This window comes from Mauremys mutica, chromosome 3 (genome assembly GCF_020497125.1).
Source record: "Mauremys mutica isolate MM-2020 ecotype Southern chromosome 3, ASM2049712v1, whole genome shotgun sequence".
NCBI classification, from domain to species: Eukaryota; Metazoa; Chordata; order Testudines; family Geoemydidae; genus Mauremys; species Mauremys mutica.
In genome coordinates, this window is record NC_059074.1 from 194,739,511 (window position 1) to 194,766,194 (window position 26,684).

General features: G+C 44.8%; 1 protein-coding gene across 2 annotated transcripts in view; it reads right to left on the reverse strand.

Moving 5' to 3' along the window:
- SLC1A4 (solute carrier family 1 member 4) overlaps nucleotides 1-26,684 on the reverse strand; it is a 55,753-nt gene that overhangs the window by 18,856 nt on the left and 10,213 nt on the right. The window contains exons 1-2 of one of the 2 annotated variants that reach the window (XM_045010219.1): nucleotides 14,792-15,326; nucleotides 1,121-1,163 (exon numbers count right to left, since the gene is read on the reverse strand). In XM_045010219.1, the coding sequence (XP_044866154.1) occupies nucleotides 1,121-1,163; nucleotides 14,792-15,309 (561 nt within the window). In that variant the 5' untranslated portion in view covers nucleotides 15,310-15,326. Of the gene's footprint in view, nucleotides 1-1,120; nucleotides 1,164-14,791; nucleotides 15,327-26,684 lie in introns of those variants that run through there. The other variant, XM_045010220.1, reaches the window with a different exon arrangement.

A 26,684-nucleotide genomic window follows, 5' to 3' on the forward strand; every position in this document is an offset into this window, starting at 1 on the left:
TGTCTCTCAAATATATTTTTGGCAGCTTTTCAGACAAATGTACTGATTTCAATTAGTATTCTTTGAAAAACAGACAGCAAATGGCCCAGAGAATTAAGGTAGATGAAGTCATTATCTGAAAAGCTCTCGCTGGCTGAAATTCACCCTGATGCAGAGGACAAGCACAAGGCCTATGCAACACCTACATCCTATTTTGGGGGCTTAAGTGGAATGTATATGGTGCTTATATTGGCCACCTATACAAATATAAGTGTCACCCTTAAAACTGACCTGAAAGTTAGATTGGGATATCAAGAATATAAATTAACACACACAAAAACAAGGGCATAAATGTACTTTGACACCCAAACTAAACACATCCCAGGAGCAAAGCTCTTGATTTTTATTTTTTAAAATAGGGAAACAAAGAATTTGAATAATTGTGAATTGTGTCAATGACAGTGTAAAGAAATGCAGAATCTCCCCACTTAAACCTTATTACAGAACACCACTACACTGTATTTCCCACTTTTATTTCATATGGGATTTTGACCTGTGCTATTTTATGGTTTTATATGAAACCCGATTTTGGAGTTTGATCTTGCTTTGAGGAAAAGAGCACAATGGAGCTAACAATGGTTATTTTCCAGCTTGGCTATCTCAGAGAATTACTCTGTCTTATAGCAATACAGTATCTTCAGCAGTTAAGTATCTTTTACATACATCTAAAATTAGAAATGGGCCCAAACCAACACCTTCTTCAAACTTTACAGCTCAGGCTCATCTAGTTTAAATAAGTTCATACGTTCTGGTGCCAGCTAGTGTATGACTACCACACTTAGCTCATAGCACTGTACGTCAGATGAGAAATGAGACTGAACTGGGGACAAGTGATGTAATGAAAAATATTAGGCAGCAAAAGGAAAAGCCAGGCACCTAACTCATACTGGCTTTCAAAGGGCGCTAGGTGCCAAGTTACTACAGGTGCTTTTGAAAATGTGGTGAATTACTGTAGTGGGATTTTTGTTTTGTTTTGTTTTGTTTTACAATCTACCACATCTCCAGTCATTTATGAGAAGCCAGCATTCCTTTGGCCTGCCTGCTCAGTGCAACTCATTTCTGAAAGCTACATGGGCCTTACCGTTCGAAAAGCTGCAACAACCAGGTTGGAAGGAAACAGGTTTCTGTAAAAACAAAACAAAACAAAGTAAAATACTTCCCGTCTAAAGAATAAAATGAGCCAAGTATCATGGCTTTTTATGTTGGAGAAACACCAAACCTATAGCAAGGGCAAATATTTTGGCATTAAAATGCTGTATATTTAATTAACTTCCACCAGTTTTATGCCTAAGTGAAACTATTACTTTCCTCGTTACTGAATAGCAGGTAAATTAATACCCATTCTTTCTGCTAATTCTCATGTGATTGTTTTTTCATAGCAAGAACCTGAACATCATTATAATCAGCAAAATCAATTTCAGGGGACCATTTCACCCTTTAATACTGCAAGGGCCATTGAGTAGATCCAGGAAATCCGCTTCCCTAAATAGCCAGTATAAAGCCTGACAATACCACAGACAGCTCCTGCTTGCAGCACTGAAGTGGTTAAAAATCCTAGGTTTAAGAAGGTGCAATCCCTTGGAAATCTGTAGTCTAAATTCAACAGTGGTTTAAAACAGTGGTGTAAACTGCACATCAGACGTAAGAGTCCTGAAAATGGGTATGAAGTGTAAAGTAATAACTCATTTAAATTTAGCAGAGAGAGAGAGAGAGAGAGTGTGTGTGTGTGTGTGTGTGTGAGAGAGAGAGAGAGAGAGAGAAAAACAAGCCTAACAGGAAAAAAAAAATAGTTGGTGGTTATAAGATAAAGCTGCACTCCCTATTTTATTTTGCTCCCCATCAGTTGTTTTTACTGCTACACTTCATTTCTGTTCTCTCTGTAGGTAAATTACACTTGTTTTGCACCCCAATAGAATGTCAGATCGATGCAAGTTTCAGAACATGAAACCATTTTACAATCATTTGTTCAATAGCTCTTTTTTTGTAATGTGCTGCCTTTTAATTTCACTGAATGCCACTTTGTTCTTGTGTTACGGAAGCTCATAATCTACCTTCTCGAGACCATTCATTATTTTATATACTTTTATCTTGTCTCTTCTGATTTGTTTCGTTTTTCTCAGGTAAACAATCCCAACCTTTTCAATCTCTCTTCATGAGATTTTTTCATAAGAATGTATAAAGGGCCATGCTGGGTCAGACCAATGGCATCTACTCCAGCATCTTGTGTCTAACAGTGGCCAATGCCAGATGCTTCAGAGGGAATGAACAGAAGAGGGCAATTTATCAAGTGATCCATCCCCTGCCGTCCAGTCCCAGCTTCTGGCAACTGGAGGTTTAGGGTTACCTCCCTGACCATCTTGGCCAACACTTCCCTATTCACTTTCTCCAGGCCATTCATGGATTTATAGACCTCTAGCATATCCCCATTTAGTCATCTCTTTTCTAAGCTGAACAGTCCCAATTTTTTTAACTTCAAGTCATACGGAAGCTGTTCCATACCCCTAATCATTTTTGTTGCCTTCTCTGCACCTTTTCCCATTCTAATACACCTTTTTTGAAATGAGGTGAACAGAACTACACACAGCATTCAAAGTGTGGGTGTACCATGGATTTATGTAGTGGCATTATGATATTTTCTGTTTTATCATCTATCCCTTTCCTAATGGTTCCTAACATTGCTGGCTTTTTTGATTGCCACTGTACACTGAGCAGATGTCTTAAATATCTTTCTTGAGTGGCAACAGCTAATTTAAACCCCATCATTTTGTATGTATAGTTGGGATTATATATTCCAATGTGCTTAGTGTGCACTGATCAACATTGAATTGCATCTGCCATTTTGTTGCCCCGTCACCCAGTGTTGTGAGATCCCGTTGTAAACTCTTTGCAGTCAGATTTAGACTTAACTATCTCGAAAAATATTGTATCATCTGTAAAGTTTGCCACTTCACTCCTAACTGCTTTTTCCAGATCATTTATGAATACGTTGAACGGCACTGGACCAAGTACAGCTCCTGCTATTTCCCTCTCTCCACTGTGAAAACTGACCGTTTATTCCTATCCTTTGTTTCCCATCCTTTAACCAGTTACCATCCCAGCTAATTCTTAACAATCCTGTTCTTTAAAACTGTAACATAGGATGTTGAGGTTTCTATTACATCTCCTACCTTTGTACTACCTGATATTTAACAAGCCTGTACCCGCAGCGGGCCTGTGTGTAATATTCATCTGTATGCTACGTATGTAAATGCACATGTAGTGAGTTACCCGCATTTCTGATTGTAGGCTTGATCTTTCACCTATCTGTATATGACCTTTTTGAGAAAGAGAAAAAGCTTTAAAGAGAAGTGTCTACTTGATTTGGATACCTTAGAGACGTACTGCCAGCTGGCATGATTCTGAAGGGAAGCTCCCAAGGTAGCTACCACACAGTATGCATGATATGCTGTTTATTCACCTTGGGTCTTGAGGTGAATGGGGAATGGTCAGGCTTATCACTTAGGACATGACAGGAATCGGAGGGTAAAGTTTGTGGGCACTGGGGTGAAAATACTGCAAAAAGGTCTGGCTTAGGCCAAGTCGACACTTAAAAGTTTTGCGGCACAATATGTCAGTTAGGGGTGTGATTTTTTTTTATTTTTTTTTTCTGACATAGCTATATCACCAGTTATACTGGCCAAAAAGTGCTTTTGCCAGAGCAGTTTATTTCACTCACCAAATCACTATACCAGTAAAAACATAGTTGTTGGGGGTGGTTTAATTATGCCAAATGGCGAGCTCTCGCCCAGGCCTTCAGCATAGAGCAGCTCCAGGGGAGAACTTACAGCAGCACAGCTGCAGCTGTGGACATAGCCTAGCATATGCTATCAACTCAACTGATAACCTGTTTGGTGTTCTCCTAGTCATATCTCCTTTATCCAGTCACACCGTACGGACTTTCCCACAGCCTTGATGATACTACAAAGTACACAGACTTTCACAAAACAACTGGTTGTTAACACTCAGAGCCTTTCTTTCTGCTGCTTTTGTCAACAGCACTGAAAGCATGATAGGAATAATTTGGGGATTATTGAGTCAGATCGCATTATAGCTGAGAAATATGATTTTATTTCATAGAAATTCACAATATAAATGTTTTGCTGAGCTATGAAAAGAAAAGAAAAGAAATTCAAGCCGGCTCCAGTACTGCAAACAGTTATGCACATGATTAACTTGATGCATGTGAGTTGTGCCATCGACCTCCATGGGACAACTCATATGCATCTAGTTAAATGCACATGTAACTGTTTGTAGGATCAGAGCATTAGGCCCAGAACTTAAGCACATATTTAAATTTAAGCATGTGCTTAAATCCCATTGGGTTTTAGTAGGTGGTTTAGTGCTGCTGCAAGCCCCAATTCAGCAAAGCAAGTGGCAATTTTTGGCTTGAACTGCTAGATAATGCTTCGAGGCCATTCTGAATATTGGTGAATGCGGTGCACAGAGATGTGACTGTACTTCCCCAATCACCTGACCTGATTTTGACCCTGAAGACAGAAAAGAACATTTTAGGTTACAAAAGGATATAATTATGGGCCAAATTAATTAACAATGAAAGATCAAATAAAACAATGGATGTTTTGACTGCTCAAATAATAAAGTCACTTCTGACTATCATGCAAGCATCTAATTTAATGTGTTATTCTTATTTGTTGTGCAATCTACTATTTAGGAAAACATTTTTAGTCATAAAAGCCTATTATCAAATAAGTGATTTAATCAGCTATACACTAAGATGCAGTTTTACACAAAGTAGAGTTATAATTCATTAAGAGAAGTCAGCATGTGAATTAAATCAGCCTTTGATGAGAGACAGGCCAGTGTGAAAGTGCACAGGCTTTCAACTTCATCAGAGGGTGAATCTGTGCAAACACTCTCACATAAAGCACAGTAAATAATTTAATTCAATGTGTTCCATAGGAAAATGCCATCCCACAACTGACTGGCTGTATGGGCTGATCATGTGCTCACATCAGAGACAGTGTTTATCATGAGCAGTGAAGCAAAACTAAGAGACCTTGGAAAGCCAGCCCCAGTTCTGTCAGTACGAGTCTGTGTTCATTATGTCCCCAATTCAAAATGGAAAATTCACATATAGAAGCACAAACATACTTCCTGTCCATGTGTGCCACCATATAGGAAGGACGGCACTTAGGCGAATGTGTAATTGCACATGAAAATCAGATACAGCCATTGGACAACATTTTTTCTCAATACACCATTTTACACCTGGAATTTCCTATGAAACAAAGTAATAAATAATTATATAGAGCACCATGTATCTTCTACACTTTACAAAGGAGATCGGTATCATTATCCCCACTTTACAGAGGGGTAACGTGAGGCACAGTGAAAGGAAGTGACTTGCCAAAGGTCACCTGCTAGGCCAGTGGCAGGAATAGAACCCAGGTCTCCCGAGTCACAGTCCAGTGCTCAATCCACTAGACTCCACTGCTTCCCTATAACTTTTTTTTTTTGGTGATGATGGGGAGGGAGAATAGAAGTAATTCAAGTGATGAGACAAAAAATAACTGCCAGAATCGCCACAAAAACACACACAGATTCACTCTCTCACACGCCCTTACTAGTCCCCTGCATCTATTGCTCTTTTCCTAGCCTACTTTCTGCCATGAAGGATAGACAGCCTCCCACAGTACGCTGCTCCAATTAGAGCTTGTCTAGATAGGGAAGTTATTCTTCAGAAGTGGATTATGTTAAACAGGAACATGGCACTCCTATTCTGGAATATGAGTGTTCACACCAGGAGATACTCCTGAACAGCTATTGCACTTTAAATTCTCACCCTTCCTTAATCTGAATTACTTTTCAAATGTTGACAACCCTTCTTTCTGGAATTAAGGGTGTCCACATAGGAAGTTATTCTAGAATAGCAATTTCCCCAGGCAGACAAGCCCTTAGAAACCTGGGAAACAGGGCCAATCCAAGCTCAGGAAGGGAACCACAGGGGAATAGTCCAGAAGGTCCATAGTAGTTGTGGATAAGGGGTGTGATGAGCTTGGGGAGTAGGGTTAGATTAACGGGTTATTTGAATGTGTAACATTAAAAGTTTAGTTTGCTCTAAAAAGACCCCAAGCCCTGAAGTGCCTGTTACATCTTACTAAAGCATGAGTGTTATCACTCTGCTGGCCACCCTTGAGCAAACATTGGGATTGTCTGATACTGAGTATGCTGGTTATCCTGCCAGCATGTGGTTCAGTGAGAGTACAGTCCTTGCTACCATTGCCAAGGTGGTAGAACTGAATGCTGTCAGTGCTGGGAAGGAAGAGAGTTACATAACTTATATGGTGCATGTTTCATTCCTGTTTAACTCCAGAGGATCTGCTACAGATCCTCCCCTTCTCAGGAAAGGGGGCCTCCTTACACATAGGAGCCACTTTAGCCTCAGGGGAGTGGTAGCAAATGCAGACCACCTTTGTGCTCTGAAGGGGAGGAATGCTTTCCACTGTGACTTTCCTCAGTGCTCTGGCCAGCGACTATGGCTGCGAGCTGGGCAGAGAACTCCCCACTTGTCACAACACAATATACATTTTGCAGAAAGAAACACAGCCACCACTCACGTGGGCATCACTCGGCATGAAAGGACTGCACTGCCTCAGATCTGGGGCACTGGCAGAGCTCAACGAGGAAGCTTGCAAAATAACAGCCCTATACCTGATGCAAGACAACACTGTCTCCCAACTTAATTTAATCATTTAAAAAGGAACCTAGATAAGGAGACACCTACTGTTAGACGAGATTAGACTGGGGTCTTCTCTGTTATAGGTATACACCCATTTGGAAGCTTTTCTCCTGTTCACAAATGCACAACCATGTAAAAACAGCTATTGTTCCATTCCCTAATAATTACAAAGAATCGGTTCCACCAATAATGTAGGGGATGTTAGTTTCTGAATCAGAATACGGCAAAAAGCAAGTGCAGACTGTAACATTTCCCGTTTAACCTACAACATTCCCTTTTTCATAGTGTACGCAACAATCATGAGGTATCAGAAATAGACATAGCTGGTTGCCAATAAAATGACACTCTGTGTTTAGCATTTCTTGAAAATACACAGTTCAAGCAACCGTATAACTGTAACTACTAACCCACCATTCCCTATCCCACATCACGGTCATTACAATGCAAGACTTTTATCCCTTTTGGTCTCAGAGTAGAGGAGTGTTGCTATTTACTGATATTCTCATTTTTATAACTCTTTCAAAAACAGATGTAAAGTTTGTCTCTGATTGTTTCTAAGGCCCATTACTCCACCACAGTTGCCTAGGGCTAGCCACTGGTATCTGAGAAACCCATGCCTGTCCATCCCTCAATGTACAGGGCTAATCCATGGCTGTGAGATGTAGTGCCACTAGATTGTTAATTTAAGGCCACTGCAGGCAGGCAGAGTATTCTCTGCAAGCTCAACTGAGAATGGGACTAAGAGCAAAAGTAATCCTGCATTCTGAGCCTGGCTCTGATACTGACTCCTGGGGTCTCGATCCAGCCTGTTTCGGTTTCTCCAGCTATAACATGGGGATGATAATTTTTCACTCCCTCCCAAGGGTGTTACAACTAGAGCTAGCTGAAAATTGGAATTTCCATCCTGCAGAAAACTTTGAGATTTTGAAATCTGGTTTCACCCCAACTGGGAGAGGAGAAAAATATTCTTTTTTTGTTTTGACCTTCAATAAATACTTCATTTTCATAAGGTCAAAACATTTCATTTAGACTTTTATGTTATAAAAGTATAAAATACATAAAAGTCAAAATCATAAAGTAAAAATGAAATGTTTTGACATTATTGAAATGAAAGTTTTTGATAATTTTTCATAGAAAATGTCAGTGAAATCAGTGTTGCTACAAACCGTTTCAATTTGATCAAATCAGTATTTTCCAACGGAAAACTGTTCAGACAGAAATTTTTTCACCAGCTCTAGTTTATGACATGTTAATTTGTATCTGTAGAGCGCTGTATAAATTCTAAAATTCACAAGAACAAAGTGAACCCTGTACCTGGATGCAATAATTCTCTTCCCAGAACTTTTCTATATGCTGGCAGTTATGCCTGGATCCCAGCACCAGCAGTTAGCCTCCACTTCCGCAGCAGGAGGCTGGCAAAGACCTGAAAATCCATGCCTTAAATCCCTGATTTTTAAAAAAAGATAAAACAAGTCAGCTGAATCTGAGGTGCCCCAAAGAATCACTCACTAGCCTTCATCAAAACTGCAGTGTGAAACTAGATCAGCGAACTCAGGACCGGATATCACATTATATGCCAGCCCAAGTGAATCTAATGGCAGTATAGGAGAATCAAGGATCCAGGAAAGGACAAAGTGGATACAAAGCATCCTCTAAACCCGTATTTCTCAGAGGTGCCTCTGTATTTTTGATGGAGGTCTCTATATTTGCTCAGATGTAGCCCCAACCCTTTTTCTCCCTTTGAATCTATCCACTCATTAGTCAGCTTGCTGTTAAACCACAGGAGGAACTACTTCTGCAGGAGCTTTGTGTACGTGTCGCGTCTTCAGAGGTCTGGCCTAGTGAATGAGTGATCAGTGGCCAAGGCTGGGAACCGAGCCAAGCCCCAGCCTCCCATGGCACAATGCAAAGCACTATCTCTGGCCACCAAGCCAACAGACTTTTTTAAAAAACAACAGAACGGTATGTCCTGATAAAGGACATCTTTTCTAATCGCCAGAGAATCCATGTTAAATATTGACTCTCCAGGCTGGGCCCAAGCTCCCGTTCACTATTTCCACCCACAGGAAGGTTTACACTAGCTTTCAATTCTGTGTTGTGCCTAAAAAGGGCACTAAGAGTGTGAGTGCCACTTACGATGCCATTAATAATCACCTCATGGTCCAATTCACAGATACATGGCTTGTCAGGCCAGAAGGAACCATTATGATCCTCTAGTCTGAATTCCTGCATAAAACAGGCTATAGCATTTCACTGTTCCACTAACTCCTGCCTCAAGCCCATAACCTCTGGTTGAGCTGGAGTGTATCTTTCAGAGAGTCGATCCAGTCTTGATGTTCAGGTGGGTCATAGCCACCTGTTTTTCAAAAGCTAATTATGAACTGCCTTGACACCAGTGAAATTGTTTTAATTGATTTTTGACTGAATATAATTATGACCAGCCTACATATTTTGGCATTTGCTGTTGCCCCAATTTGAACTGAACCGAGTAGCAGAATCTCAACGGACATTTCCAGACACCACAGATGACAGCCAAAAAATCAAAGCCACACACCTTTGTGTTTAACTGAAGTGTTTCATGCTAAAAAAAAAAAAATCATAGTGCATCAGTACTGTGTGCTTTCAGTGTGAAAGTGATTTGCACTGGCTACCAGTTGGATTCCAGACACAGTTCAAGGTCTTGATTTGAACCTGTAAAGCCCTAAATGGTTTGATGCTTTGCCAGCTTAAAGACCTTATCTCCTGTAGCATTCTGCCACAGCTGAGATCAGCAAAACGTTTTGAAAAGCAATACTGGGGAGAGAGGGAAATAACCAGTGGGGTGTTTTCCATGCAAGTCCCTCACATAACTTGCTCTACCCCTGGTCTGCCAGAGCCCGGATTTGTTAGCCTTCTGGACATAGTGAAAAGCTCTTTAAAAAACAAAAACAAAACAGGTCTTTGGGGAGGGGACAGAGCAACAGTCTTGGGATGGTGCTTCCAGGTTTCAGGGTGGGATTCTGTGTTGAGCTGGCCAGTGTGTTGGAGGTGATACATGGGGGTGGGGGATGCCGGTGTGTTGGAACAGTCCATTTCATCTGATATTTTCAAATTGGATTTTGTCCCATCATCGTAGTGGCCCGAGTGTGTTTTAGAAGGGTGCTTATTGGTAGGGACTGATTACTTGAGAGACAGACTGCTTCCCTCCTTGTGGGACGTTGCCACAACTGAAATCAATGCAGAGGGCCAGAGTTGGAGCATTGCTGCCAGAGCATGTTCCTCGAGGGATTCTTGACTTTGGAATTTGCTCCCTTCCCTCATTCACCAAAGGCTGGATCTGTCAATCATCAGGGCATGCTGCATGGGTTATCTTTTCTCCAGGACATTTGAGGACAGGTTGGCTGAGATACAAAGGGGTTTTTCTGTCTGCTGGAAGAGGTTTGTATGGTTGGTGTGTATTTCTACATATGGATGGGAAGAGCAGTCCATTATCTTACGATATTTCATTAGACTAAACTATGTATGGGCACCCTGAATGTAAGATAGGCACTTAGTTATGTCTGTATAAACCAAAATGGCGGGGACGGGACAGTCAATGCTTTTTCTCTAGAAATGGCACCAATGTGCAAACTAGTGTTGTTTACTGAGCCAGCATGTGTATTTTATTTATTTATTAGCATGAAGGATTAAATTCCATTGACAATTAGGACACCCATTAGGCAAAGGGATCACTCCTGTTCTTTATAAGCAGCTCCTGTCTCAGATCTGACTAACTACACCTAATACTCTGCTTTCATGGTATTTACCCATAAAAGGTAGCATGTAAGATCTCTACTGAAAGCCTGTAACTTATCAATACTCAATCATTGTGAGATGTAATTACACATAATATTTACGTATCAGAGGGGTAGCTGTGTTAGTCTGGATCTGTAAAAGCAGCAGAGAGTCTTGTGGCACCTTATAGACTAACAGACGTTTTGGAGCATGAGCTTTCGTGGGTGAATACCCACTTCGTCGGATGCAACATAATATTTAAGGAATAACAAAATTATATTGAAAACTATGCCTATGGGATTGGAGTAAAAGTTAGTCACCAGAGGATAATATGGCCCATTCAAGCGCGAGAGAGTTGTCATCCCTCCTTGGTCAGCCGGTGATGTAATGTAAGGTTCAGTTGTGTACCCTTGCCCCATCTCAGAATAGTAAATGGAAAACCGTCAAAGACAACTGCAAACAATCAAAACCACTTAGGGGTAAAAGGAACATTACGGGGGTCACCCTGTCTGTGACTAAAGACACAAGATGGATACATCACAGGGTGAAGAAAGAAACTCTGAAGCCATTCACTGAGGAGACATCTCATGGAGTGGGGCTGTTTCATGAAAGACTGGATCCTGGTTCCTGCGAAGCCAGCCAGCTCCAAACCTTTGCAGGGAGTGCGGCGGGGCGGGGGGGAACCTACTTTATGAGACAGAAAAATGTAACTATTAATCAGGGTGGGCCCTAGTTTGTGTTTTAAGATTTTGTTTTGTATTGTAACTATTTGTTTCCATCGCTCCCTTGTTTCTAGTGGAACCTCTATTCTTCTTTAAAAATACATTATTTTGTTTTATTATAAGTGCTCATAAGTGCTGTGTGTGATACAGCAGCAGTGGTTTAAGGTAAAACTGGTAAAGTAGGGTACACTGCTCCATTGGGAGCAGAGGATCTGGGATTTCTGTGAGTAGCCTGTGTCAGGGGCTGGATATCACAGGGGATCACTTCAAGGGGATTGTGGTGCACCTCCTGTTAACCTGCACAGCAAAGACAGGATACTGGCACAACCTGGAGGAGAGTGGGTGAGTGGCTAAAAGGCTGGTGGTCTTAGGAATCGAACACCCCACTACCACAGCAAGACTCCCTCTCGCAAGAGGCAGAAGGTAGGGAACAAGATGACTGTCCTGGGAACCCCGAGAACCATCACAATACACCTTATCAAACCCCTGACTCTGAGCTCTATTGACATCATTTAAACTCAGCATTTGCATTTACATGATGCTGGGGGAATCTGTCCACTGCTCCCAAGTTTAGGTGGAACTTCAGAAATCCTGCCAAGAACCCTTGGAAGTGCCCAGCCCCCGTCCATCATGTATGCATTCAGAACACTCAAAACTCCAGGATGATATATAAAGAAAACACCACACACATGCCCAGCATCCTATGAACATGCAGCCTCAGGCTTGGGTCATTATAATGGTCTTCTAGACTCTCACAGTTTAGTAGTGAGAAGTCGATTCTTTCTACATTTTAAACAAATTGTTTTTGTTTTTCTTAGGGTACATCTACACTACCCGCCAGATTGGCAGGTAGCGATTGATCTATCGGGGATCGATTTATCACGTGTAGTGTAGATGCAATAAATCAATCCCCGATCGCTCTCCCGTTGACTGCTGAACTCCAGCTCAGCGAGAGGTGGAAGCAAAGTCGACGGGGGAGCAACGGCACGCCGCGAGGACGCAAAGTAAATAATTTTAATTCGATCTAAGATGCGTTGGCTTCAGCTACGCTATTCTCGTAGCTAAAGTTGCGTATTTTAGATCGATCCCCCCCACCCCAGTGTAGACCAGGCCCTAGATTTGTTACCCCCAGCCCATCAATTCCCATTCATCTCAACGGGCACTCTACCTCTCCCCACTTTTATTTTTTAATTAGGACTCTCAAGATTTCTCACGGTCAGTCCTTGGGAAGTATGGGATGAGGAAAGACTGGAATGTAGCTAAATACATGCATGCTGTTGAAAGTGTAAATCAGCACCACTGATTGCAGTTATTATCACTAATGGCCCTGCTAACAAGGCTGTGTGAATCCATATTTATAGCACAACAAAAACAGGATGGAGAGCCCAAAAGCATTCAGTCAGATATGCCACTAGTTTTACCAGCGATAAACAAATTTCCCTCAACAATAACAAAATACGGGTAGTATATTTAAAAACAAGAAAAAGAAAAACAACTAAACCTTTGAACTAACATGTTTGTTAAACATAAGTGCTCAGTCACTTTGCTTTTATATTGTAACTCTTCTCCCCAGTCCAAAATATAGAAAAGAGATTATCAACTCTTATTAAAAAGGAATTTAGCTCCATACATTCACACCCAGGATACTGTATCAGTTTCCCTCAGTATATTTTTATTTGGAGACACTGCACTCCAATTTGCAGGTTCTCATTCATTCTGCCACTTTTTTCAGATTATGTAGTAATTTTCTCATTGGTTAATCTCCACAATGGGATTACTCACAGAGTAAAGCATTACTCAGTGTGAGTAAGATGACGCTATCAGGCGCTGAATACTGCTAATATATTGTGTGTTACACTTTCAAAGGGTTGAACAAAGATTAATCAATGAATAAGAGATTGCAGTTGGAAGTAATTTTGAGAATATTGTATTAAAAGTCTCTCCCTTTGATGATGAAAATATTGTCTCTGTGTGTTTCACTGAAATGTGTCTTTTTAAAAAACAAATCTCTCTTATTCAGATTGTCACAGCATCTGCACACTAAAAATAGTGAACTGTAGAAGTGTTACAGGCAGATCCTGATCACCGCCCCCCAGCACCTATTTAAAATGAAATAACAACAGCTACTACGCAATAAGACAAAATAAGAATAACTGCTATGTAATTAGAAATGGGAGCCTTGCCTTTGAAGGAAGTTCTCATGGGGAATGTAAACTTTGCAGCTGGCCCTCTTTCTCTATAATAGGTGGAAGGAACCTACCAAATGTCAGGAGGAAAAAGGAGTGGGATGGAGGATAATACAATCATGCCACTCTATAAATTGATGGGATAGCTTTAACTGGAATACTGCGACCAGTTTTCCTCACCCCAACTCAAAAAGGATACTGCAGAATTAGAGGGAGTTCAGAAATATGCAACAAGAATGATTTGAGGGCAGGAAAAACTTTCATATGAAGGGAGATTGAAAAGACTGAGTTTGTTTGCCTTCAACAGGGGAATCTTGAGTAGCAATAGAGAGACTGCTTTAATTCTGTGTTTGGCACTGGTGCGACTGCCACTGCAATACTGTGTCCAGTTCTGGCACCCACAATTGAAGGATGTTGGTATATTGGAGATGATTCAAAGAACCACCACGAGAATGATTAAAGAATTAGAAAAACATGCCTTATAGTGACAGACTCCAAGAGCTTAATCTAGTTAATTTAACAAAGATTAAAGGGTGACTTAATTACAGTCTGTAAGTACCTACACGGGGAACAAATATTTAATAATGGGCTGTTCAGTCTAGCAGAGAAAGATATGGCATGATCCAATGGCTGGAAGCTGAAGGGGGCAAACTCAGACTGGAAATAAGACATAAATTTTTAATGGTGAAATTAATTAATCATTGGAACAATTTAACTGGTGGATTCTCCCTCATTGACAATTTTTAAATCAATACTAGATGTTTTTCTAAAAGATATGCTCTAGGAATTATTTAGGGGAATTCCCATTGCCCGTGCTATACAGGCGATCAGACAGATGATCTCTTCTGACCTTAGAGCTATGAATAAGAGGGTCCAGGATAAAAGCATGCAGAATAATGAATGGTCTACACCTTGTATTAACCCAAGAACCAGGCGGCTTTCAAGGAGACCAAAAAGGAACCAAATTCAAAACTGAACAAAGGAAACCACTTTCTCACACAACACATAACTAACCAATGGAACTCACTACCACCAGTTATTACGAGGCCAAAGAACTTAGCAGGCTTCAAAGTGGGATCAGACACTTCCATAGGTCATAAGTGGAATTATAATACTAAAAAAAAAAAAACCCCTCCCGCTTCCGGGCATAAACCAACCTCTAATTAAGGGGCTTAGGAGAAAACTTTCCCTGGGGACAGGTAACTGCACATCCTTCCTGCGAAGCATCTAGTGGTAGCCACATCTAGTGGTACCCCGGGGACTAGCTGGGGCTGATGTACCGGGGGGGTCCTAGGCCCCAGGAGCGCAGCCAGCTCCCGCCTTGGCACGGGGAGCGGCGGGCAGGCAGGTACCTGGCGAGGTCCAGGAAGGAGTCCACCGTCTCCTTGTTGGTGGGCAGCGCGTCGGCCAGCCCCAGGGCGTTGGTGTTCAGCGCCTGGGCCCCCGCCCCCGGCCGGACGATGAAGGCCAAGGCGACGGCCAGCGCGGAGGCCACCAGGGTGGTGCCCATGAAGTAGGCGACGGCGAGGCCCCCCAGCTTGCCCAGGGCCCGCGTGTCCAGGCTGGCGGCGCCGGAGACCAGGCTGCAGACCACCAGCGGCAGGATGACCATGCGCAGCATGCGCAGCAGCAGCTCGCCGGGGAAGGCCAGGGCGGCCACCTGCGCCCGGCTGAGGTGCGCGCCGCGGACGGCCGCGCCCAGGGCCACCCCGAGCAGCACGCCGGCCACGGTCAGGATGACCAGGCAGTGCTTCCTCAGGCAGCGGCCGCAGCCCCGGCCCCGCCGCCGGGCCGGCTCCGCCGCCGCCTCCAGCCCGGCCAGGGCGCCGCCCGGCACGTGGCCGTTCCAGCTCTCGCCCGGCTTCTCCATGCCGCCGCCCGCTGCTGCAGCCCCGGCTCGGCAAGGCGCCCGCGCCGCCGCCGCTGCTGCAGCCCCGGCGGGGATGAGGCACGGCTGGCGCTGGCCCTGCCCCTCGCGCCGGCCCCCCCGAGCACCAGGGGCCCCCCGAGCACGAGGGGCGCTGTCCCAGCGGCGGGGGAGGGGGGGGCGCGGCCGCCACGCGGCGCTCGGGGACGGGCTACTTGTCTGGGGGAAGCCGGGCCAAAGGGGGGGGGGGGCGTCGCAATCCCGGCTGAGGTTTATTTAGAGCCAGCGCCTCCCGCTTCTTCCCATAAAGGGGCAGGCAGCCGGCGGGAGAGAGGCTTCCCGCGGCACACAGTGACCAGACAGCAAGTGTGAAAACAGGGACAGGGGCTGGGGGGTAATAGGCGCCTATATAAGAAAAAAAAACCCCAAATCAAGACTGTCCCTATAAAATTGGGACATCTGGTCACCCTAGCGGCACATCACGTCCCAGAGCCTCCCCGGCTCATAGCCCCTTGCACCGGGCACGCAGCCTGTCCGGTCTGTCTAGACAGGGACAAGGCTCAGCTTTGATTGGGCCTGTCCAGCACATTAGCCCAGTGAACCCCTCCTCCTGTCTGGGGATGCGAGTCTAAACTCTACCTTACCATACACCGTAACAGAAATCAATCACCATCATCACTGCGGGCCCAGGCTCAGGGCAACAGCGACTGGGGGGTGGCATTTCCTGCTGCTGACAGCCTGCTTGGAGAAGAACAGTGCAAAGCAGGCAGAGTTATACTCTCCAGCCAGGCTACTAACACTGACAACTGCTCCGAAGGACCATTGGAACAGATGGAAAGAAGGGCTCCATCAAATGGAAGTTAAAACCCATGGAAATGAAGTTGGGCGCGCATACCTTTTCCCTTGAATCCTTCCCACCTTTCCCTTTGTTCGCCTGGACTTTACAAAAAGGATGGAGAACGCGTCTAGAACAATGGAAGTGCTGCATTATTTTTATTTTTTATTGCAACATCACCCAGGGAGCCTACTCGGGATCAGGGCCCCATTGTTCTAGGAGTTGTCTTAACGTACAAAGACAAAGGAAGGATGGTTCAGTGGACTGGGTGCTACCTGAGATTCCTGTGGCACCTTATAGACTAACAGACGTTTTGCAGCATGAGCTTTCGTGGGTGAATACCCACTTCTTCGGATGCAAGTAGTGGAAATTTCCAGGGGCAGGTATATATAGGCAAGCAAGAAGCAACTAACCTCGTTATCTCTAGCTTGCTTCTTGCTTGCCTATATATACCTGCCCCTGGAAATTTCCACTACTTGCATCCGACAAAGTGGGTATTCACCCACGAAAGCTCATGCTGCAAAACGTCTGTTAGTCTATAAGGTGCCACAGGACTCTTTGCTGCTTTTACAGATCCAGACTAACACGGCTACCCCTCTGATACTGGGTGCTACCTGTAACCCCTGCTAATGTGAGGTCCCAAGAATATTCCTAATGTCCTACTACATAAATAATTACTACTAACAATTAAAAAGATCCTCCAGTGTAATCCTGTCCATGTCGATTCACTTTTTCAGTCTTTTTAGGTTCTCACACGCATTGGAAAAAATTCTGATTAAACGCACGCACCTGCAAATTTTCAGATGGCAAAAGCATGCAGTAGCTTTGCAAATATCACTTGATTGCCCAAACTCCAACTAACTATACACTTGACAGACAGGGCTGATTGACCTAGAGTGACTATTTAACTTTATTCCCCAAAGCCAGGCAGTTTTACCAGGGAGAAAATGACACAATAACAACCCTAAGGGTGTGATTCTCATTTACAGTAAGGCCCCTTTCCAATGCTTTGGCACTGTAAAGGGGGCTTGAGGTGAGTGTAGATTACAGTCACAACGCAGCGTAATGTTCCTTTTACGCTGCCAGAATGGTGCTTAGGGCAAATGAGAATCAGGCCTTAGGAGACTACTGAAAAGCAAAGTAGACCAGACTGTAAATAGGAACAAAGAGTCCCGTGGCACCTTATAGACTAACAGTTGTATTGGAGCATAAGCTTTCGTGGGTGAATACCCACTCCGTGCATCTGACGAAGTGGGTATTCACCCATGAAAGCTTATGCTCCAATACGTCTGTTAATCTATAAGGTGCCACGGGACTCTTTGTTGCTGTTTACAGATCCAGACTAACATGGGTACTCCTCTGATATTAGACCAGACTGTTCCACAGTGTAGAAAAGCCAGTGCGGGGAACAGGGTCCCCCTCTGTGGGGTCTTCAAGGAGTGCTCTTTTGGGGGCAAGGAAAGGGGACAGTGGGAAGAAGGAAGGAAGAGGAACAAGCAGGAGGTATAGTCCCCCCCAAACAGGGAAACGTACCACAGTAAGAGATAGGAGGTGTGAGTCTCCCCATTAGGGTGACCAGATAGCAAGTGTGAAAAATCGGGACGGGAGTGGGGGGTAATAGGTCCCTATATAAGAAAAAGCCCTGAATATCGGGACATCTGGTCACCCTACTCTCCATAATGCTGGGTATGTGGTATCCAGCATGTGGTGGATAGGGAGTGCCAGGCTTAGTCTTTTCAAAACAAACTAGTCTTAAAGGCAATGTAGTCACCTCTCTTAAGCTGCATGGCAGGACATCCTCAAGCTCTGGGTGGAGAGAGGAGGAGAGAGAAAGGGACAGAGGAACAACTTCAATTGATGCTGGAACCGTTTTAGTTTTAATAGTTTGAATGAAGAGCTCGCATGTGTGTCAAAAGTGGAGAGTGTCAATTTCTTCTTTGGTTGTATAAGTGTTAGATAATGTGCACTCCCAGTGATGGGATGTTACTATTGCATTTAGTTTCTAGAGGTTGTGCTTTATCTGATATTCTTGTTTTTTACTTAGGCACACTTAAGCAAATACAGAAGAGGGGCATTATCACAGAAGGAAAAACTAGCAGACCCTGAGCTGGCATATGTCAGCTCCGCTCTATTGCAGTCAGTGGAGTTACGTTGAATTACACTAGCCGAGGAGCTGGCCCTAGGCATCCAGATTAATACCCAAGCTAAATATAACTTGGAAAAGTGTAGTATCAGCCTGATTTGCATAAAATGAGCACAACATTCAGTAAAAAGCCACCTTATGGAGAACAATAGTATGAGCTATTTTAAAACTATTTAGCGTGTGACTTCGTACAGTGGTTTTCAACCTGTGGTCAACCCCAAGGTCCGCGGACTATGTCTAAGGGGTCCTGTAGCGGGGTGGTCGCCCACTCCTGGCCTGAAAGGGTTAAAAACAGCCCTGGGAGAGCGCTGTGGTAGGGGAAAAGCTGGGCAGCCTCAGCTGGGGGCCATGCCCCAATCAGGGTCCAGCTGGCCCTATAAAGGCCAGTGAAGCCAGGAGTTGATAGTCTCCTCTAGCTGTGGAGGGAGATGGGTCTGGTTGCTGGGGTGTTAAATAAGGTACCTGGAGTGGCGTAGGGCTGGGGGAAGGCCTGGGGAGCTCCAGCCTGGAAACTCCCAGGCTGTGGCCTAGTATAAGGCCAAATAGGAACTGGGGTTGCAGGGGCAGCCCAGGACTAGGCTGAGGTGGCAGATCCAAACCCCTCCTTGCCTGTGATGAGTGGCTTATACTGTGGTCTGCCCAGGGAGCAGGGGGCTAGTTAGTGACTGGCAGTAGCCTATGACTGAGCTGGGGGTGGGGGTTCCCTGGGGAGGGGAGACCCAGTGGGACTGTGGAGTACTGCAGGGGGCAGCACCCTGGTCTGAAAGGGGCACTGGATCCAAGAGGGACACTGGCCTGCAGAGGGTGCTCCTGGGTCAAAGAGCTAATTCCCAGGATGACCAACAGGAGGCGCCGCAGGGGTGAGTTGCTGCCCTGTTACAGGTCTGTGAAAGTTTGTGTGTGTTTTTCAACCTGTGAACGCCTTGGGGATCTGCAGACTATGCCTAAGATTCCAAAGGGTCTGCACCTCCATTCAGGGGCAGCTCTAGGAATTCCGCTGCCCCAAGCAGGGCGGCGCGCCGTGCGGGGCGCTCTGGCAGTCGCCGGTCCCGCGGCTCCGGGGGACCTCCCGCAGACGTGCCTGCGGAGGGGCCGCTGGTCCCGTGGCTCTGGTGGACCTCCCGCAGGCACGTCTGCGGGAGGTCCACCGGAGCCGTGGGACCAGCGGCCCTTCCGCAGGCACGTCTGCGGGAGGTCCGCCGGAGCTGCCTGCCGCCCTCCCGGCAAAATGCTGCCCCAAGCGCGCGCTTGGCACGCTGGGGTCTGGAGCCGGCCCTGCCTCCATTCAAAATTGTTTAGACGTCTACAAATGAAAACATGTTGAAAACCAATGACTTAGTAGATGTAAGCAGCAAACACAATATTTATTATGCAGGCATCCACTCATATCCTTGTGTGTTTTGTTCCAGTTCCCAGCTGCGATTATGTGCTATGATGCATCGCTATATGTATGACATGGAGCTTTGGCAACTTGTACGGGGCAGGGGTATGGGTTGTCTCAGGGGCCATGGGTCTTTGCTTATCTTAGGCAAGCTATGCATATCGCCGATGATTGACCTTGCTTTGGCAGACTCACTGCCAGTGTCATCAGTTTGTGAAGAAGGGATTAGTAAGCAGCTTTTACTGCAGCTGGGATGGATGATTGGCTCAATGAGCAAGATCCCACATACCTCCACTTCAGATAGATCCTTGATCCCTGCCTTAGACAGAGAGGTAAGCACACACCAGCACTCAGCAGAGGTACAGAAAGTGACTCTTCCTTTATTTCCTTGCCCAGGGTTCCCTCTGTACCACGGAGTAACTCTCTTTGTGCAGACACAGGTAACTTGGCTCCATTCAGGTATGGGTTTGTAAAGTGGCTGAGAACTATAAAAACTCAACTGCTGTCCTTAGTCTCTGTGCAAACACTACAAACATTGCCCTCATGCCAGAGTGTGTTTTTACGGTTTATTGCCTTTTAAGGAATGAAAATTATATGCAGGGTGAATCACTTTAATGGGAGATACAAAAATCTGTTTGCGTGGACCAAGAAGGGCAAACAATTGTTCACCGCCTTCCCTTGGCATGGGAACAGAGCTAAATATGGGGGAAAGTCAAAACAGTGATACGCAAGCCAGGTGAAACATGAATGCAGCCCAATGTCAAAGTAACCTATGAACCATTGGAAGGCAATAGATAATTACAACAAAATGTCACATAGGAGCCAATGTCACTCTGCCTGGCTTTCCAGTGGAATGTTTAGGTCACAGTAAACGGACTGCCACTTTCCTTTTCAAACCTTGTAAACTTGCTGACAAACTCCCGGGAGAGCGACTTGGCGGGTTTGGACACACGGGGAGGATAAACAAAGGGTACCTGGTGAGGGCAGCATGGCAGGGGAGAGGGGTAGGAGAGACCCTAAGGAACGCTGAGGAAGTGAGGGACGGATTGCAAAGCAGCGGGTAAGCGGGTGGACCTTAGTGCTGCCTTGGACAAGTGAAGGTGGCAGATGCTTTTGGACAAAGACCTGACCCCAGTTGATGTGATAAAGGGAAGAAGAACTAAGCATTATTAGTTCTTCAAACACAGCTATAACAGTCAGGATTATGGGCCCAGTCCTGCAGCTGTTGAAGTCAATGGGTAATAGATTCAAATTGGCCTAATTGACTTCAGGCCAGATTTTCAAAGGTGTTTAGCTGCCTAAGGATGCAGATAGGTGCCTAGTGGGATGTTCAGAAACACCCAGGTCCCACTGATTTCAAGCCATGAGCACATTGAACATCAGTAGAAGTTATATCTAATAACAATTCTCAGTCCTCAAAATTGAGATGAGTGTAACTTTCTGAGACAAGTTCAGTCTTCGCTTGTGTCCTTTGCAAATATCCCTGTCTTCAGTGCTATTGAAAGGAGGGGTAAATCAGGGCAGAGCTGGGTCCTTTCCCTAACAGTCAGCATGAACCAAATGAATTTGGCATCTAGTTTAGTCGCACCAGTATCATGGGTGGCACGTGAACCACCGGCTGGGGGAGACTCGCCCCCAGCCCTGCCCCTTCCATCTGAGGCCCCCACCGGAGCCCAGAACCCCCCACCCACTGCAGCCACCAGCCCCCATCCCAGGCTAGCCCCCCAGTCATGGAGCTCAGGGAGGGTGGGCGGCAGGTGGCTGCAGCCCCCCCGCTAGCCCTGGAGTGCTGAGAAGGCAGGCGGTGTGGCCCAGCCCCAGGTGGGGTGATCACCGGAGGAGTGGAGCTGCACACAGAGTGGGAAGGAGGAGAGGCAGGACTGGAGGTGGAATGTGGGCAGGGCCGGCTTCCAGGGTTTTTGCTGCCCCAAGCAGCAGCACCAAAAAAAAAAAAAAAAGTCACGATCTGCAGCTCTGCCACGGCTGCTTCAGTCTTTAGTGGCAATTCGGCAGCTGGTCCTTTGCTCTGAGAGGGAGTGAGGGACCCGCCCCTGAATTGCCGCCGAAGAGCCGGCTGTGCCGCCCCTCACCATTGGCTGTCCCAGCTTGCTGGGCTGGTGTCTGGAGCCGGCCCTGAATGTAGGCGGGGCTACACCTGGCTGTTTGGGGAGGCACAGCCTCCCTCAGCCTATGGTACCCGCCGCCCGTGAACAGTATTTAGATCAGGCGGGCGGAGGAGGGAAATAACACATAATAGCTCACTGGTTCTCAATCTTCCCAGACTACTGTACCCCTTCCAGGAGTCTGATTTGTCTTGCCTACCCCAAGTTTCACCTCACTTAAAAACTACTTGCTTACAAAATCAGACATAAAAATACAGAAGTGTCACAGCCACACTATTGCTGAAAAATTGCTTATTTCTCATTTTCCCATATAACTATAAAATCAATTGATTGGAATATAAATATTGTACTTACATTTCAGTTTCTAGTACATAGAGCAGTATAAACAAGTCATTGTCTGTGAAATTTTGGTTTGCACTGACTTTGCTCATGCTTTTTTATGTAGCCTGTTGTAAAACTAGGCAAATATCTAGATGAGTTGATGTACCCCCTGGAAGACCTCTGAGTACCCCCAGGAGTATGCATACCCCTGGTTGAGAACCGCTGGACTAGATAACACACCATTGAATATTGTTATTTCAGGTAAATGCTATTTGGTTCAGGATTGCACTGAATGGCCTAGACTGGGGCCAAATTGTAATTGGCACCGACATAGGTATACAAGGATAAAAGGATCATTCCCCACTATCATACCTCCCCCACCCTCTACCATAGCCAGGAATGGTTGCAGGCCCCTGGTAAACATAGATACTGCCCTCTGCTAGCGCTCCCTGGGATGCCAACCACCCCAAGGGAGGCATGAAGTGCTGAGGTGGAGGCACAGCCATAGAATCTTAGGGTTAGAGGGGACCGCAGGGGTCATCTAGTCTGATCCCCTGCCAAGATGCAGGATTTGTTGTATCTAAACCATCCAAGACAGGTGGCTATCCAGCCTCCTTTTGAAAACCTCCAGTGAAGAAGTCTCCACAACCTCCCGAGGCAGTCTGTTCCATTGTCCTACTGTTCTTACAGTTAGAAAGTTTTTCCTGAGATTTAATCTAAATCTGCTGTGTTTGAACCCATTGCCTCGTGTCCTGCCCTCTGTGGCAAGAGAGAACAACTTTTCTCCATTTTTTTTATGGCAGCCTTTCAAGTATCTGAAGACCGCTATCATATCTCCCTCCCTTGATCTCCTCTTTTTCCAAACTAAATGCCCAGTTCCTTCAGCCTTTGCTCATGTGACTTGCATTCCATCCCTTTGGTCATCTTTGTCGCTGAATCCTTTCCAGTTTCTCTACATCCTTTCTATACATTGATGACAAAAATTGGACACAGTACTCCAGCTGAGGTCTAACCAGCACTGAGCAGAGCAGCAGCATCACCTCCCATGACTTGCATACTATGCCTCTGTTAATGCAACATGACATTGCATTTGTCTTTTTTTGCAACAGCACTGCATTGCTGACTCATGTTGAGGCTGTGATCCACCACAACTCCCGGATCCTTCTTAACAGTGCTGCTGCCAAGCCAGTTTTCTCCCATTCTCTATTTGTGCATTTGATTTTTCTTCTCTAAGTATAGCACCTTACATTTGTCTTTGTTGAATTTCATTTTGTTGTCTATAGCCCAGCTCTCCAGTTTATAAAGATCCCTTGGAATTTTAGCTCTAGCCTCCAAAGTACTGGCAATCCCACCTAGCTCTGTGTCATCTGCAAACTTTATCAACATACTCTCTATTCCTACATCCAGGTCAAGATGTTAAACAACACTGGACCCAGAACGGATCCTGGTGGAACCCCACTTGAGACCTCTCTCTACTCCGACTTCATTCCATTAATAGTTACTCTTTGTTTCTGGTTGTTTAATCAATTATATATCCACTTAATGGTAGTTCTGTTGAGCCTGCATTTCTCCAGCTTACTTATCAGAATGTCATGACCCCATTCCCTCACCTCAGCACCAAGCAACTGCTGCCAGTTCCAGCAAGGAGCATATGTGGTGCTCCCCGAAGGGTGTAACAGCAGGAGTGCTCCTGCTCTGCCCTTGGGAGCTCCAGGAAGCATTGCACAGATGATGCTCCTGCTGGGGTGATGCACTTCACTCCCAGTTCAGAGCTGTGTCTAAAAGCCACAACAGAGCCCTGAGAGATTACGACTGGAACTGCTTGAATTCAACATGACTGAATTAAAAGCAGTATTCGTGGAGAAGAGACCTCCCTAAATCCTGAGGGTGAGTGGGAAAGAAATGTGGTTCTCCCCAGAGCTCTTTTCTCACTTCCTGTTGAAAAGGAGGGTGACTGGCTATCAGTGGGCCTGACCTTTCAATCATTTTGGAAAGTTGTAATGACAGTAAATGTAACTGCATTGATTTACTTTTTTAAAAACATGTAATCAGAAATGAGTTGTTCCTAAATGACTGGCAATGCTCAGGTATCATTGCCCATTGAAGGAAACTGCTCTATTGCTGTTAGAGAGCAGTGTGAAATGACACAAAACCTGACCTCCAGCTATATATACTCCATATGGGGTCAAATTCTGTTCTCAGTTACATCAGTGTCAATCTGGAGTAACTCTACTGAAGCTACTGGATTTACATCGGTGTTAACAAGAGTAGCATTCGACCCACTGAGTACATCTGGAAGGGGAGTTTTCCCTTTATAGCTTCAAGATTTTCCTGGCTGCACAACTTGTGTGTTTGTATGTGTGATTGTGTGTGTATGTGTTTGTTTTTTTCAAGGTTTTAGCTCCATTTCTAGAATCTCCATTTTTCACAATTTGCAGAGTTCTTGCTCTGGTCACTCAGGAATGCTAAAGACCTTAAATTTATGCCTGAGGAGTTGAGGGTGGTGGAGGGGAAAGGAGGCTGGAAATCAGGCCTCACATTTTCAAACAGAGACTTGTGTGTGTGCCCATAATCAACCCCACAGGCAATGAGTGAGAGCAATCCCTCCTGAGTGCCGCTGGTAGAATTTAAATGTTGAAACTACAGTGCAATGGATGTGCTACTGACACCTATTGAATGGAGTCCAGGAATGTTACTCATGTCACTGTGTATGGAGAGGGAGGGAAAGAGAATAAGGTTTGTGGGATTCTTAGACCCTGATTTAGGCAAGCTTCTTTATTCAGTAGAGCAGGGAACCATGTGCTTAAATCAATGGGACTTCAGTACATGTTTAGATGCTCCCCTGAATCAGGGTCTCAAGGAATGTGCTTCCCCTTGCGCACCTAGATGTCCACAATGCAGCAGTTCTAGGCTCGTAGGTGCAGCCAGTTGACAGGCAAGGCAGGAAAGCCCATCTTGAACAACACGTTTCTTGCAAAGGAGCTTTAGGAAAGTAGGCACTTGCAAAGCCAGCCCCCCCTTTTAGGGTGAAATAGTGGCTGTATTAATACAAGAAATGCGGAGCATGGCTGTTGCCCTTTGTTTCTGATGGATAAAGAGAGGCAGCAGAGACAGCAGCTGGAGCAGGCTGAAAGCTTTCTGCGGGCTACAGGAAAAGACCCCATTATTAGAGAGCTGGAAAAGCCCTTTCATTGCTAAGAAAAGCCGAACTAAAGAATGTCAGATGGATGCCTGAAGCTGCCAATCAGAGCAACCGGGTGGTTATTAAGCCCTTTGCAAAGACCCCCCAACCTCTTAGCAGTGGTGATTTTGGATGGGTACTTGTGCCAGGCCCACCTATTGAAATACTTTAAAAAGGCATCTATGGAGAGGGGGCCCATTGACAAAGCCATGCCTGGGAGCTGTAGGTAAGTGCTGACATTGCAACTCGTTCTGTATGAAATGGGGGAAGAGAGGGAGTCCCAAGGAAAGCTGGCTGTGCTGAAATTAGGGTTGTTGATTAATCGCAGTTAACTCATGTGATTAACTCAAAAAAATTAATTGTGATTAATCACAGTTTTAATCGCACTGTTAAACAATAGAATACTAATTGAAATTTATTACCTATTTTTTGCCTATTTTGTTATTGATGTTTTCCTACATTTTCAAATATATTGTTTTAAATTACAACACCAGAATACAAAGTGCACAGTGCTCAGATTACATTATTTTTATTACAATTATTGCTCTGTAAAAATGGCAAACAAAAGAAATAGCATTTTTCAATTCACCTCATACAAGTACCATAGTGTAATCTCTTTATTGTGAAAGTCCAATTTACAGATGTAGATTTTTTTTTACCTAACTGCTCTCAAAAACAAAAGAGTGTAAAACTTTAGAACCTACAAGTCCACTCAGTCCTACTTCTTATTCAGCCAATCGCTAAGAGAAACAAGTTTGTTTACATTTACGGGAATTAATGCTGTCGGCATCTTACTTACAATGTCACCTGAAAGTGAGAACAGGTGTTTGCATGGCACTTTTGTAGCCAGCATTGCAAGGTATTTATGTGCTATACATGTTAAACATTCGTATGCCCCTTCATGCTTTGGCCACCATTCCAGAGGACATGCTTCCATGCTGATGATGCTTATTAAAAAAATAATTTGTTAATTACATTTTGACTGAACTCCTTGGGGGAGAATAGTATGTCTCCTGCTCTGTTTTACCCGCATTCTGACACGTATTTCATATTATAGCAGTCTCGGATGATGACCCAGCACATGTTGTTTGTTTAAAGAACACTTTCACTGCAAATTTGACAAAATGCAAAGAAGGTACCAATGTGAAATTTCTAAAAAGATAGCTAAAGCACTCAACCCAAGGTTTAAGAATCTGAAGTACCTTCCAAAATCTAAGAGGGAAGGGGTGTGGAGCATGCTTTCAGAAGTCTTAAAAGAGCAAAACTCTGATGCAGAAACTACAGATCCCAAACCATCAAAAAAGAAAATCAACCTTCTGCTGGTGGCATCTGACTCAGATAATGAAAATGAACATGTGTCAGTCTGCACTGTTTTGTATTCTTATTAAGCAGAA